Source organism: Dendropsophus ebraccatus, chromosome 3 (assembly GCF_027789765.1).
Source record: "Dendropsophus ebraccatus isolate aDenEbr1 chromosome 3, aDenEbr1.pat, whole genome shotgun sequence".
Classification (NCBI taxonomy): Eukaryota; Metazoa; Chordata; class Amphibia; order Anura; family Hylidae; genus Dendropsophus; species Dendropsophus ebraccatus.
This window is the reverse complement of record NC_091456.1, coordinates 108,885,774-108,901,441: the sequence shown is the minus strand read 5'-3', so window position 1 is coordinate 108,901,441 and position 15,668 is coordinate 108,885,774. Positions and strand designations below refer to the sequence as shown.

General features: G+C 42.4%; 1 protein-coding gene across 1 annotated transcript in view; it reads left to right on the top strand.

Annotated features, from left to right (window-relative positions):
- The first annotated feature begins 15,412 nt into the window (after window positions 1-15,412).
- Window positions 15,413-15,668, top strand: part of TMEM59L (transmembrane protein 59 like) — a 57,600-nt gene continuing 57,344 nt past the window's right edge. Inside the window, exon 1 of the mRNA XM_069962478.1 lies at window positions 15,413-15,668. Within this exon, the coding sequence (XP_069818579.1) occupies window positions 15,504-15,668 (165 nt within the window). The 5' untranslated portion in view covers window positions 15,413-15,503.

Here is a 15,668-nt window from a genome sequence, read left to right as displayed (position 1 = left end):
ATATTTAATGTTTTCAAAAAAATGACCCTGAAATGACAGTTACGCTTTAAAGCATATAATAGGTAACTACCATGTGGGGACAATTAATGTAGAATAGGCAGTTCCCGGAATGCTTCAAACCAATTGTTTCTGAGGGTCACCTCCAGGCTCTCACACACAATTTTTTGGAGGCTCGCCACTACACTGTTGCCCAAAACTGTCTTGAGGTTGACCACCAGGGTGTTGCCCAGAATTTGGTGAAATGGTGCAATTAGGCAGCCTCAGAGTCATCCATACATGCTGCCCCTGCGGTTTCCAGTCTATTTCTGTGGTATTTCCATCATTTTCTGAGGTTTCCAGGTTTTCACTGAACCTTCCCTGTGCAGAGCTTTGGTCCCCTGCTAAAATGGGGTTCTTTATTCGCCCATGTCTAATAAAGAACAAATCTGCAATCTAAAACATTATTACTCACAGTCACAAACTAAAATTGACTAAAAGGAAACACAGACGTTGCAGTATATCATCATAAGACTGGAATACAAAAGGCTTCTTCACCATGAAGGAATAGCAATATCTGTCACTGGTAATACTCTGCCACAGTGCTATTGTGCCGTTCATTTAACTAGGGTGAAAAATATTCTCTATGGAGCCTGGGATCTCACTTTAACATTTACTGTAGAACCATTTCAAGTTTTCATTGCTCATCAGAATTACCATGGGAAATAAAGAAGACTTATCTGTGAGCATCTGGAAATATATATCTTAATGTATATTGAAACTACAGCTGTCTTCCTGAGACTGGAACTCAGTATTCCTAATCCCAGCTCAGCAATACTTTGCATTTCAAGCCATTACATTGTGTTTTATAACCTTTGTTACTATTTTTGGCAGTGCTCCTGTGTCAGGGCTTTCTAATGACTTGTTGATATGAAGTCAGAGAGGGAAGTTGTGTAGGGTGAAGTCTTTGACTGACTTGTTCCCAAAGTTAGAATGAAATATCAAGGTCAATACATTTGAAGTGTTATTAGTAGAGATGAAAAAACTTTTTAAAACTTTGGTTCAGCAGGTTAGCTAAAGTTTGCTGAAAAATTTGGGTTTGTCTGAACTGAACCTTACATGAACCATACTAAAACAACTAAGCAACTAAGCTACAATAGTATAATAGGGCTCTTTTTCCATGCAAACGGTTCCAACGACTAACGTTTTAAAGAAAAAGAAGTGACATGTCACTTTTTAGGAGCTTTTTTGCTTGTGCTAGGCATTTGAAAAGGTGAGTTTTTTTATAACAGTGTGAACATACAAAGTATGTTCATTGTAGTAAGTTCAAATTAAGTTCATTGCAAAGTATTGTTGCAAGAAGCAGCAGGGGGCTTACTGTGGAAAAAAGTGTAAAATTACAATCCTGTTATCATGAAAAATGTCAATCCTTAGCCAGGGCATCAACTTTGACAACACTGAACACATAATACAATAAAAAAAAACGCCAGCACTCCAATGCCACTGTGCATAGAATGCAGGGGCAAAAGCTACCTCAAATACATTGTACCATCTCACCACAATAAGGTGAAATGCGAACCGTAGAGAGGTGATTCCTAACACTGGCCTCGCTTGAGATAACATGAAGCCTTAAAAACTTGGCATGATAGATCCAATTAAAGAAAGTTTAACCCCTTAACGACAGGGGTATATATCATTATAAAGCAGGATCTCCACTCTGGTGTTTCCTCCCCAAGGGAGCGGTGTCTCTGCCCCTATGATTCTGCCTTTTGGAGAAAAGTAAAACTTGATTAGAGGAAAGTATCATGACCTGCATGGGGCGGTTGCTCATCAGCCAACTGCCTACCTAGAGTATGGCTGTCCACAAGTCTTTATGGGATGGCATGAGGAGAAGAAGGATATGCCACCATGATCTTTTCCACCACTGCCTAGATACAGGGAGGTTATGAAGTCCATCTAGGATGAGGAAGCAGTTCCACATAGACCACCATTATATGGGAAGGTAAAGTGAAGCACGGAGACTAATATGACACTAAAGTGACACTCCACGCAACCAGGGTACAGCAGTCATACTGATGCCTTTCATTTTTCCAGAGTCTGCAACAGTCCCACTGAGGCCGTCCAGCTTTCTTGAGAGTGTAGCAGTTTGACTGAGGCCGTCTGGCTTTCCTGAATGTGCAGCAGTCCCACTAAAACCGTCCAGCAGTAGTCCCACCAAGGCTGTCTGGCTTTCCTAAGTGTGCAGTAATCCCGTTAAGGCCGTCATGATGGCTTGAGCCCCCTCAGAAAACCCTAAGAGGCGTATCTGCAACTGCTCCAGCATCAGCTCCCCTTAGTATACCATTCTTTTATTGTGGTAACCCTGGAGAGCCAGGTGGTGTTAGCTAGGACAGGATGGTGGTGTATGGCTTAGGCACTTGTCATGATGGCCAGGAATGGTATGTGCCCATCCCTGGATGCACTGACACATGCTGGGAGTTAAATTTAACCAAGAGTGAACTTTACTGTAGAGCAGTGCTTCTCAAAGTGTGAGGCGTCCCCTTGTTGTTGGTGAGGCCCAGCTGACCAGTAACTATGATCTGCACAGTCCTTTTAATGTTTGCAAAAATCTCCATTTTAGCAACATTATTAATTTATTTTGTACTTGCTTTATTGGTATATAAAGCTTGGGAGACTGGTAAAAGGAGCCCTAGCATTATTTTCAGCTTTTAAATGGACTTTCACCACAGATTGTGAGGCCCAGACACCCTCTTGGTCAGTCTGGTTAAGCCCAGGCATTGCTTTGGTCTGTTGGGTGAGGCTCCAATAGAAAAAGTTTGAGAAGCACTGCTGTAGAGTATCTTCTTAAAGGCACAGTATACAACAATCTTTGAATCCATAAGGTGCAATACAAATAATACTTTGCTGACTGAGATCCCTTGATGAGCTGGGTACTTTAACTATGTTTTTACTTTAAAATAAGTTTTTACTTCATAGCTTCTCGCGGGTCAAGTAGTATATATAGTATCCAAACTGGCCCATCAACAACCCCCCCCCCCCAAGCCTATTGAAAATCATAAGTAAGTAAGGTGTGGGCAGAAAACCTGCAGCTTATCATAATAAGTGCATACAATGCATACACAATCCAGCTCCACCATTAATCACCCTGTTCAAGCACTACCTTCCACTCTTGGTGAGGACAGGAAAGAAACACTTTCAAAGTTTCCAATTCCAAAAGTGTGTTAACAATTCCATATTTCTTTTCCAAGAATGAACGCACCTGACATACAACACGAGAGTCAATGCATTGTGACTACTAATAGTAAACTTATTCCTGGTCATATAACCATTACAACTTGTGCTCCTTTTAAAGGGGTAGTGATCACTTGTAATGTAGAAATATCTGAAAATATAACAATACCTGCATAGAGTTTGCAGTCCTGACTTCCTTGCATTCCAAGTCCTGACTTCTTTGCATTCCAAGTCTATGTCCAGCTATTATTTGCAGGTCATGGGGTCAGTGAAGTCAGTGGTATGTACCAGACAGTATAATTTATGGCCACTCTATAAAACATCCCACCCCTCAAGTCTGCTGCCTGAGCAAAAAACTAATTTCACAGTTGTGAACTTCCACCTATTGCTGTCCATGGGCACAGAGTGACACAGATCCAGAAATGCAGGCAACATCTAGTGAGTTAAGGAAGTTGTCAAGTAGACCCCCTGAAGGAAACCTAGCCATTTGCAGTACAGTTTTTAGCTTTATTTGCACTTACCTAGCTACTGACTCTTACTCCTGTCTCAGTGATCACGGAAGTGCAGAGGGTAGCCACCCAGTGAGGATAAAAATTCCTGTTTCCCATGCCACCAAAGCCTCACCGCATTGTAGCTAGAAATGGCTAGGATGAAGGGGCTTGAGAAGTAATAGATGAAGTCTCTGCACACACAGTCCGGCACATGGCTTCTGGCCTCCAGGCCAGACCCTGGAGGATCCATCAGCAGTAACTCTCTTTGGTACACTTTCTCTCAGGAAACACAGTGACTAGATTCCCCAAACTAACTTTACCTTAGCATAAATACCCCCTAAGAGTACCTGATTGGGCAGGGAGGCTAAGAAGCTGTGATGTAATAGGTTACAGGAATAGAGGAAAGACACTGCTCAGGGATTGTATCTCAATTTACAGAACTGCAGCATAAAATATATGCGCCCAGTTAACCCTTTACAATAAATCATCTTTAGCTGTGCCCAATAGTGCATACCTAGGGGTAGAGATGCAAAGTACATTCCGACACCTTCTTCTATAGTGGCAGTCCTTCCCCCAGAACCCATTTCTACATCCACAGGGGCCTAACTCTGTGTGCCATCAGGGGTGAGAGAATGCCCATATGTCTCAGGGGCCAGAGGTCAAGCCTATATCTTGCACCAACATCAGCACCTTGCAAAGTAGGGACAGTTACAGAGCCTATGTTATGCACTCTTTGGGTAGGTATTGTTTATGTTATGGAGTTAGATGAAAGATGTGGCACTTACCACTGGTAAAGATAAAAGACCTTTATTCCTTCATTCGGTCATGGAGCAGAGGCTTCACAAACGGGCCACAGACCGTTTCACGCACAGCAGTGCGCTTCGTCTAGGCCCTGACCTCATAGTACCTCCCCTTTTGAAAGCATCATAGATGTGTTCTACATCAACTTATTATAATATTAACCATTTCACTCAGGGTAAGTACAAAACAAACATATATACAATTATTAAAAACAATGCATGATATGTTCCAATCAACATATAATGCTGCGTTTACACAAAACGATAATTGGCCCGATCGTACGATTAACGATGTCGGAGTAACGATTTTTTTTTTCATAACGATCATCATTTAGACAGTACATTATATCGTACGGAAAATCTTTTGCGATCGTTTTGCGATCGCTTAAGCCTATCTCACACGTTGGTTAAATCGGCAAATTTTTTTGCGAACGACGATTTGAGAACATGTTGTAAGATCAAAATGAACGATTTCTCGTTCATCGTTTGATCGTTCGCTGCGTTTTCACGTACGATTATCGTTCAAATTCGATCATTATCGCGCAAATTTGCACGATAAGCGTTACGTGTAAACGCACCATTAGAGATTTATATCAGTACACTCATTTAGAACTAATGGTCCTAGGGCATTTACTCAGAGGATCATCCTTGTTTCTTCAACTAAACCAACTCTGTATCCACAATCTGCCCCCCAAACTGGTTGTACCTTTGAATAGCTGCTTTTAATCCAAGATCTGTCCTGGGGTCCGTTCGGCAGGTGATGCAGTTATTGTCATTAAAAACACTTTTAAACTTGCAGCCCTGTGTCAAATTGGAGATTCCAAGAGTGTGTATGCCCTAGTATTGCAATGCCCCTCTATCCCTTCTCCCTGCCCTCCTCATCACTAGGAAAGCCCCCAGGCAGGATTTTTCCTATTCATCACCTGTGTGAACACTGTACAGGTGCCTTTAGCGATCCAGTCAGGGGTGTAGCTAATGCAAAGAAGATTTCCGGCACTCACCAGATCCTCTGCACACAAATTTATTATACACAAATGTACAAGGTGAATACAGCACACCAGACAGGACGCATTTCGGCTCTCTTGCCAAAACGCGTCCTGTCTGGTGTGCTGTATTCACCTTGTACATTTGCATATAATACATTTAATAAATAATAAATGTGTGCAGAGGATCGGGTGAGTGCCGGAAATCTTCTTTGCATAGACTGTATCCTGTCCAGGCATCCCGAACCCTGAATGCTGTTGAAATCTGCGTCTAGGGGCGTAGCTAATGTCTCCTGTGCCCTTGTGCAAGATGTCAACTTGCCCCCCCCCCTTCAAGCACTGCTATTGATTGATATATACAGTATACATATATATATATATATATATATATATATATATATATATAGCTATCTATCTATATATCTATATCTATATATATATATATATATATATATATATATATAGTAGCAGGTTGAATGGGTTAATCTGGCAAGGCAGGTATATTCCTCTCCGGCTACTAAGAGGTTAACCTGGAGGCTGATCTCCCCACAGGTGCAGGGGGATTAAAACCCTAGCTAGTATGATGGCAGGGGGACTTGGAAGCAGCTTGGTGTGGACACTGGTTTGCTGCTGATACTGGAGCTGTGTTCCCAGGAGAGACTTCTAACCTATAGAGGGGTGAGAGATAACCCTGTATCTGCTGTGACTGTACTCCAGGATACTGTACAGGACTGTATTATTTCTGTGAACTTTCATTTATGCCATTTGAAAGACTTATTTCTGCTGAAGAAAGCTGTATTTTGTTTCTGAAGTCTCTATGCTTGGAAATAAAGCTGCTGACACATCTGGGTGACAAGAAACGTGCGTTTAGAGAGTCTCTTTACCTGAGCTCACACCCCAAACTGTTACTATTTATTTATTTATTTTTTCCTGATACTGACGAAATCCTGTATACTGAGACCAATATTACCAGCATACAACAGGGAAATATTACTGCCACACCACAACCACTACAATCACCACCATATTGTTACTGACCAAATTCAGTATACTAAGACCAATAAAACACAGTGCCACATAACAAATAATACAATCACATACTAACTAACGCCACCGCCGTTAATGAATAGCACAAACACATACTGACTAATACTATTGCTGCTACTGAACAAAATCCACTGTACAAAGATCATCCAGTCATGTAGAGGTAGCCCCAGCTCTACACAGGTTCTATACACCATATACATTACAGTGCAGTTAAATCAGGTGACTTACAGGGCACGTCTTCTCTGATCAGAGTTGTTTTCATCTCCATCTGCCATGGGCCATTTATGAGAACTTCTCTGAGTCACGAATCCACAGAATCTGCCAGACAGACATATTAGGCTCCTCACTCTGACACCATCCTCATCTCTCTGCGCCCTCATTTAGTGGGTAGGCTGATTTATGTGATCCCTTTTATAGTATATGCCCCTCTCTGTGTAGCCACCTTATAGATGGCCCCTTGTTCAGTCTTCCATATAGGTAGCTTCAAGTGCATCTCTTTAAGAGCCCCCCCATGTGTGGTCCTCCTATAGTAGATGCCCCCCACTGTGCATCACCTATTATATACGCCCCCCCCTCCTTATAGATGGCTCCCCCTATGTTGTCCTCCTTATAGATGGCCCTCCTATGTTGTCCTCCTTATAGATGGCCCCCCTATGTTGTCCCCCCATGTTGTACCCCTAAATATAGTTGTCCCCCCTATGTTGTCCCCCTATATATAGATGGCCCCTATGTTGCCCCCTTATAGATGGCACCCTATGTTGTCCCCTTATAGATGGCCCCCTATGTAGCTCCCCCTTATAGATGCCCCTCTCCCATGTTGTCCCCTTATAGATGCCCCCCATGTTGTCCCCTTATAGAAGCCCCCCTCCCATGTTGTCCCCTCATAGATGCCCCCCTATGTAGCTCCCCCTTATAGATGCCCCCCTCCCATGTTGTCCGCTTATAGATGCTCCCCATGTTGTCCCCTTATATATGCCCCCCTCCCATATTGCCCCCCTTATAGATGTCCCCTATGTAGCTCCCCCTTATAGATGGCCCCCCTCCCATGTTGTCTTCCCTTATAGATGCTCCCCCATATTTTCCCCTTATAGATGCCGCCTATGTAGCTCCCCCTTATAGATAGCCCCCCCTCCAATGTTGTCCCCTTATAGATGGCCCCCTCCCATGTTGTCCCCTTATAGATGGCCCCCCTCCCAAATGCTTGCGGTCACAAGAGCGATTGGTTGGGAGCAGTGCAGTGGCAAGGGGGGCCTCGCGGCGACCACTGCGACCATGGTAGCTATGCCACTGGATCCAGCTCATGTGCAGTGTTAACACAGGTGATGAACAGGAGAAATTGTCCTAGGGGCATTCCGAATGATGAAGAGGGTGAGGAGGAGGGACGGAGAGGCAGTGCAAGCCTAGGGCATAGACACTCTAAGCCACGCCAATTTGACACAAGGCTACAAGTTTAAAAGTTTTATGACAATAACTGCATCACCTGCCGAACGGACCCCAGGACAGATCTTGGATTAAAAGCAGCTATCTGAAGGTACAAGCGGTTTGGGAGGTTCAGATTGTGGATACAGAGTAATTTTATGCAAAGCTTTGTGGCAATCACCTCCTCCCGACACAGGTCTTAAAATCCCATAAAACACATCTGTCCTGTATTACCATGGTGTGAACTACGTATGTGCATTATTAGTTTCGGACATCCCACACCACTGCGAATAGATTGTAAATGTTCACAAAATCTTTCACCAATACAGTTTCACCTCCCAGATTAATAGCCGATACATTATTTAAATAGCTACAATAAGTACAACCCTAGGCTTAGTCCTCTCTAATTAATCAAATTCACAAGACCGTACACTGACACGCCCCCTCATCAATTCGTCTCAGATGTCCACATCTCCTAAATGCCACTAGAGGTCACTCATTTATAACTTGACTCAATATCTCATCTTTTGTCACTATGTGCCAACTTTTTAACACGGCCAATCTAATCACCCAGTCCCAGTTTCTACTAGATTTAGGTAACAATGTGTTCCTATCCAAACAGCTTGCTGTATCTCTTGCCTGTTCAACTATTTCCCTCGGGTAACCACAGGCATGTAACTATTTTCTTAGATCACCCGCTTGTTTATCAAAAATTTCATTACAGTTATTGATCCTCCGTAGTCGCACGTACTGGCCATGCGGGACAGCACGTCTGACATACGGAGGATGGTCACTATGGTACCTCAGCAAGGTGTTCGTCGCTGTAGGTTTACGGTAACCACTTAATTTTAATCTATCACCTACCACCGTAATTTGTGCATTCAGGAACTCCAAACAGTTTTTACCATAATTTCGTGGGAAACGCATATTTAGGCTATGTTCACACTACGTATATTTCAGTCAGTATTGTAGTCCTCATATTGCAACCAAAACCAGGAGTGGATTGAATACACAGAAAGGATCTGTTCACACAATGTTAAAATTGAGTGGATGGCTGTCATTTAATGGCAAATATTTGCTGGTATTTTAAAACAACGGCTGTTGTATTGAAATAATTGAAGTTATTTACTGTTATATGGCGGCCATCCACTCAATTTCAACATTGTGTGAACAGATTCTTTCTGTGTTTTCAATACACTCCTGGTTTTGTTTGCAATATGAGGACCACAATACTGACTGAAATATACGTAGTGTGAACCCAGCCTTAAACTGTTGGTATTTAAACACCCGAAAAAATCAATAAACGACTCTGTGCCAAACCATACCACCAAAATATCATCTATATAATGTAAAAATCATGCTATCTGTCTGGCAAAGGGGTTATTTATAGTGAATACCTTCTGATCCTCAAATTCAGCCAAGAATAGATTAGCAAAAGTTGGGGCTGCCGGTGTCCCTATCGCAGACCCAGCATCTCACAAATATAGTTTATAAATACTTCTTGATGTACACTAGTATTCAGTAATAGATGTTGTATTGTCTGTACACTCACATCCTGAGGGATATGTACAGGTTCTTGACAACGATACTTGCCAAAGAGAACTCCTTTTTCAACCAGCACAAGACTTTAGGAGACTGCGCCTGGATTTCTGGTAAGTAAAGCTTTGTTTTACAGCATAAGAAAAAAAAATTATTTAAACTACAAACTTGTTTTATTTCACATCTACTATTGATTTAGAGTTTAAAAGTAACAACCACAGGTAAACTTTAGGACAGGATTTAACATAAAGGCTATAATCCTGTAGATTAACCGCCTAGTCATTGTTATTATCCAGCTACGTCTTGCTTATCCCCACTGCATCATATTCCTCCTCCACCATTATCAGTTCTATTTCCTCAATTTTATAAGTGAAGCTTCTGGCATAAGTATACATACACTTAATATTCTTATCCATATCTCCTTTTCTCTTATCACTAGTGACTGTTCTATCCCCTCCTGCCGCACCACCCCCAGTTCATTATGTTAGCCCCAGTTCTCCATCCACTCTGTCTTCACCTTCTATGTCATAGTTACCCTCCCCCCGATCTTTAGTTTAAACACTCCTCTGACCTTTCTCCCTCAGAACTGCTGCACCCGCCCCATTTAGATGAAACCTGTCTCTACCGTAGAGCCTTTCTCCATGAACCCAAACCCCTTTATCCTACACCAGCTCCTGGGCCACTTATTTAGCTCCCTAATCTCCGTCTGTCTCTCTGGTGTGGTTCATGGTACAGGTAAAATACCACCTTGGAGGTGAGCAGCATACTCCTTTCCAGTTTAGCAATGTCTCTTAATCTTAACAGCTGCTTCTTCAGATCCAGAATCTGGGCTTCCAAATCAGCAGAGTGCACACATCTCACACAATGGTAGACACCATCAAATGGTTGTTCAAGAATTGCATGCATCGGACAATATGTACGTTGGACTGCATTGTCAAACATGGAGGACATTCTGCAATGGGGATATGATGTATATAAAATAACAATTTGTTCCCCTCTAAACTCCCAGAATCTAAAGTCCCTGAATTATAAAGTCCCACACTTAAGACAAAAACACACTTCAGATCAAAAACACTTTCATGCTCCAAAACTCGCTCATCAGTTAGCAATATAAATAACTTAGCTGCAGTATTTTCTTCTAGTTTCTCCTCAGTTGCAAAAGGGTTAGAACCCCTACAGCAGAGTACAATACTGGCTGGATATTTCCTCCTTAAAGCGACTCTGTACCCACAATCTGTCCCCCCCAGGCCACTTGTACCTTCGGATAGCTGCTTTCAATCCAAGATCTTATACAAGAGATTTAGTGAACATTTACAATCTATTCGCAGTTGTGTGGGATGTCTGAAACTGTGTTTACACGGAACAATTATTGTTTGAATTTTCACACGACGAGCGAGAAATCGCTCATTTTGATATTTCAACATGTTCTCAAATCGTCGTTGGTCGTTTGCTAAAAATTCACAGATCGCTTTGTGTAAACAATCTTTCAAAGATTCACCCTATGTGAAAGATGGGCTTAAGCGATCTTAAAAACGATAGCAATTGCGATTTTTCTTACAAATTTTTTAACTATTTATTCATCTACACACTGATCTTTATAAAAACCAAAATGTTGCTTCAAAATAGTTTAGCAATCGATTGGGCGAATTATCGCTTTGTGTAAACGCAGCATAATAATGCATATATGTAGTTCACACATTGGTAATACAGGACAGATGTGTTTAATGGGACTTTTAAGACCTGTGTCGGGGGGAGGTGATCGCCACAAAGCCTTGCTTAAAGCGAATCTGTATCCGCAATGTGACCCTCCCAAACCACATGTACCTTTTGGATAGCTGCTTTTAATCCAGGATCTATCCTGGGGTCCGTTCGGCAGGTTATGCAGTTATTGTCCTAAAAAACTACTTTTAAACTTGCAGCCCTGTGCCCAACGGCCGTGGCCTAGATTGTGTATGCATTCATCATTAGTGAATTCATCACCTGTGTAAGCATGGCACATGGGCTGGACCGTTAGGCCACCTGTGCAATGTTCACTGCAGAGGAATAGGAAAGAGGGTGGGGAGGAGGGACGGAAGGTTGGTGCAAAGTTAGGGCACAGACACTCCAAGTCACAGCCGTTGGGCACATGGATGCAAGTTTAAAAGTTGTTGTTTAGGATAATAACTGCATCACCTGCGGAACGGACCCCAGGACAGACCTTGGATTAAAAGCAGCTATTCGAAGGTACAAGTATTTTGGGGTTCAGATTGTGGGTATCGAGTCACTTTAAGTTAGTCTGCTTAGTTCTCAAGTCTAAAGCCTAACAAGTCACCTCAAAGCGGCTTTACAAAACTCAGGTTATTCTCATTCAGTATACCTGCTAAAAGCAGTGATTCTAAAGTGGTATAACAACTAGAAACAGTACCTCTCTACTCCTCTTAGCGACCAGTGCTTGTAGCCACAGCCTATCATTCTGTTATTATACATGTGAAGGTGGAAGAAAGAGACCCAGGTGCACAGCGCCATAGTCAACATAATCGCTATTACCAGACTGTTTCACACTCTGTGCTGGTGCATTCTTCTCCACTAAAAGCAGGGTATATTACAGCTGCAGCGGCCCTAGGCACTGAACCAGAAGACTAGTTTCTGAACATCATATTAATATGATACACCAGATTTACTGGCAAGTCTGAATGAGAGGTGGGGGATTAAAAAAAAATAAAATAAAAAAAAAAGTTGTTTCCTTCCCCTTGCTCCCTGGTGCTGCCCCCCTGCAAGGTGCTGCCCTAGGCACCATACCACTGGTGACCAGTGGTAAATACAGCCCTGACTACAAGGTATGGTGACTGGCTGCCCCACACATTTTGCCTCCCAGGAATAATACCTAAGGGGGGGACACAGATAATGAGACCATACTATCAATCACTTAAAGGGGTCTTCCAGGATTAGCATAGAGATGAATGCAACTCAAGCACGCTCAAGTCCGTCCGAACCCAAGCGTGCGGCATTTGATTAACGGTGGCTGAAGAAGTTTGATGCACCCCTAAGGAGTCCAGGAAAACTGTGTCTGAGTTATTCTCTCCATCCCCTCTATTAAACCCCCTACATCTCCTCCCTTCTGAGACACTCATATAATCAGCACCCCTGGCCAGCAGTCTCTGCACTCTGTGATGCCAACCAAACCCTTCTGAGGTCAAGTTGCTAATGACCTCCCTGTGAATAACCTTCCCTGCATCACAGAGACAGACGTTCAGGGATGCTTTTTACATGAACGTCTCAGAAGGCAGGGGGAGGAGGGAGTTCAGAGTGGGGACGGAGAAGACACCTCAGACACAGTTTTCAGCAAAGTCTTGATCACAGTCAGAACTCGGGTAAGTAGACTGATAAAGTAATAACATATTGAAGACATTGTTAGTCTCCAGGAGGGGGGATTATTGAACATGTATTTTTTCTAACCGGATAACCCCTTTAAGCTACTTTGATGCTCTACTTTTTGTGGCTGAGACACAAAGGCATGTTTAAATATCAGGACCATGGACAGAGAATTTAAGTAGCAGTTCCAATTTTCCTAGGTATAAGATTTTATTTGGTACGTACCAGACTTACAGCATCAATATAAACATGTAATTGATAGATCTATGGTAGTGTAGCAAAGGTTAATCTTGTGGCATGCACATTTATTTATTCTTATAAAAATGTAAGCATTGATGCCTGCAGTTTCTATCCATTAAGGTGTAACTGTAATTTAAATGTCACTTTGCAGAAATCAATGAGTTCCAATAGTACAAGGGAATTTAAGAAACTCTGTAATAGTTTTTATTAAGCAAAAAAGTTTCCTTCTGTACTCAAAAAACTGTTTTCCTTCCTCCCCCTCACAAGAAGCAGGTTTTCTTTGTCCATTTTGGTTTATAGAGGGGCCGCGGGGGACGAGTGAGCACGGAGAGGAGAAAATACAGCCCTGCATAGCACATCATACTGCATTCCTCTCTCACCAAGCTCCCAGGCCAGCACTGAGCTTTCTGACACCAGAATACAGCATTTTATCTGCCCAGATAGTCTCCAAACGACAGAGCTGTATGTCTCCTCTTCCTGCTCACTCATCCCTCTCGCCCCTCCATAGGTTATAATGGACTCAGCAAACCCACCTTCACTGGCTTCTCTGTAATGTAGATGACTTTGCCTGATCATGTACAAATAAAGAAGTGAGGGATGAGGCTGCAAAACTGCTTTTTTAGTACAGAAAAAGGCTTTTTTGCCTAATAAAACCTATTACAGAGTTTCTTAAAATGGCTTGCACTATTGATTTCTAAAAAAAAATATTTTAACCGTAGAGCTACAAATCTACAGCATATAATTGCCATTCCGCGCTGTATCACACCGTGGTAAGATTCATATAATAGATTGGTGACTATGGAAATATAGTATACAATTTTGAGACTTAGGACAAACAGTGTGTAACAAGGGTGTTTCACTGTTGTGCACCGTAGTATTTAGAATCACACATTGACCTGATCTTGAGCATGGACAACGGACCTTGAGAATAAAATGATGAGTTTGCCGATAGTCAATGACCACATCAGTGGTCTGCAGGTGAGTAGTGGTCCTACTGGCGGAAAGGTAAATCCACTTGTGTGCGGGGAGCACGCTGGATGCGGTGCTTGTAGTGTGGTAAGTCTTCTTGGCAGATGGTGCGCTCCGGCCGGTAGCGCGCTCACTTTTATGCCGAACAGATAGAACAGTCTCTGGAGACTGCGTGATGTCACAAATCTACAGCACCCAGTCAAATGTGCCATAAATTGGTCGCTAGTAAATAATTATGTTAGGGTAAAAAAAAAATTTAACAATTTCCCTGTGGAATAAAGTATTTAATGGGTGCTCTAGATCATAACCAATTCTATTTAACCTGACAAGGGTACGCAGGGAAGTCTCATAGTATGACTGGGATCCCCCTGTAATGCTGACAGACCAACTGTGGTTTACAGTTATACAGAACATAATTCAGGTATGTTAGTTAGCGGCCTGGTGTACAAAATATATATTTTCGTGTAAGCCCTTTTTCTGCAAAAAAATTTAACATTTTTGTGTCACTTACTGGACTTTTGAGAAAATGGGTGAAACTTAGTGGGAGTTCTCTTATATATGGTTTAGATATTTTTTTTTTTACTAGGGCATAACTGTTGAGGGTTATTACAGTACATTGAAATAAATGTACCAGTGCATGGTGTGACTGAAATGTAAAAGCATACATACCTGTGAAAGCATACATACATGTGAATGTAAAAGCATACATACATAAGCATTACAGCACTGATCAGCTAATACCAATACACATGTAAACATCAAATATGTGAATTATATTGATATGCATTGTTTCTATATTTACTAGGTATACATTCTCAGAGTACATTTTTATCAGCTTGTAGGAATCTGCCCCATGAGGGTAAATCCATGAGATAGGACATTCCATTAATATGCCATCCCTTTCTGACATGAGAAAAGTCCTATAAATAAAATGATATTACTTCGGCTTGCCCTCCAGAATGCTCTTTATGGGGGAATTCATACGTACAGAATCCGCAGCAAAAAAATCTGCCGCGACACGGTGCGTGTGAAGCCATCCTATAAGTGATTTCTATGACTGTCTAGTAATCCAGATACAGTTATCAGGTCCAGTGTATATACATTACAGATATTAGACAGAATCTCCCTTTTTATTAGAGGATTTAGAAGCTTCTCATATGCCTTGGGCATTAGAATCATCTTGCAGTGAAAGGGTTAATTGGTATAGAATACCTGCCACTATTTCTTAGTGGCTGAGTAGTAAGAGCAATGCTGATGTAACTGATAGAGCTGGATACAATAACAAGCCATAGACACATCTGCAGCAGGCACTCCATCGCCCACCCCTCCTTCTCTCTCCCAGAGTCCTTTGCATCCCACAGATGACGTCAGAGCAGCTCTGACATTGTACAGCACTGCTCCTCTGTGTATCTCTCTGGCTGAGCATCTGCTTCTGGATCTTCCATATACCCTGCAGGATGGGAGCCCCTGAGCACTGGAGCTGTGACCTCAGCCTGCTGCTGTCACTCATCGTTATAGTGTCTGCTGTCAGTGCAGGAGATCCCTTTGACGCCCAGCTAGGAGACATCACCTCCTGCAGCCAGCAGTGTCAGCTCACCTTCAAGCTCAAGAGCCCTGCAGAA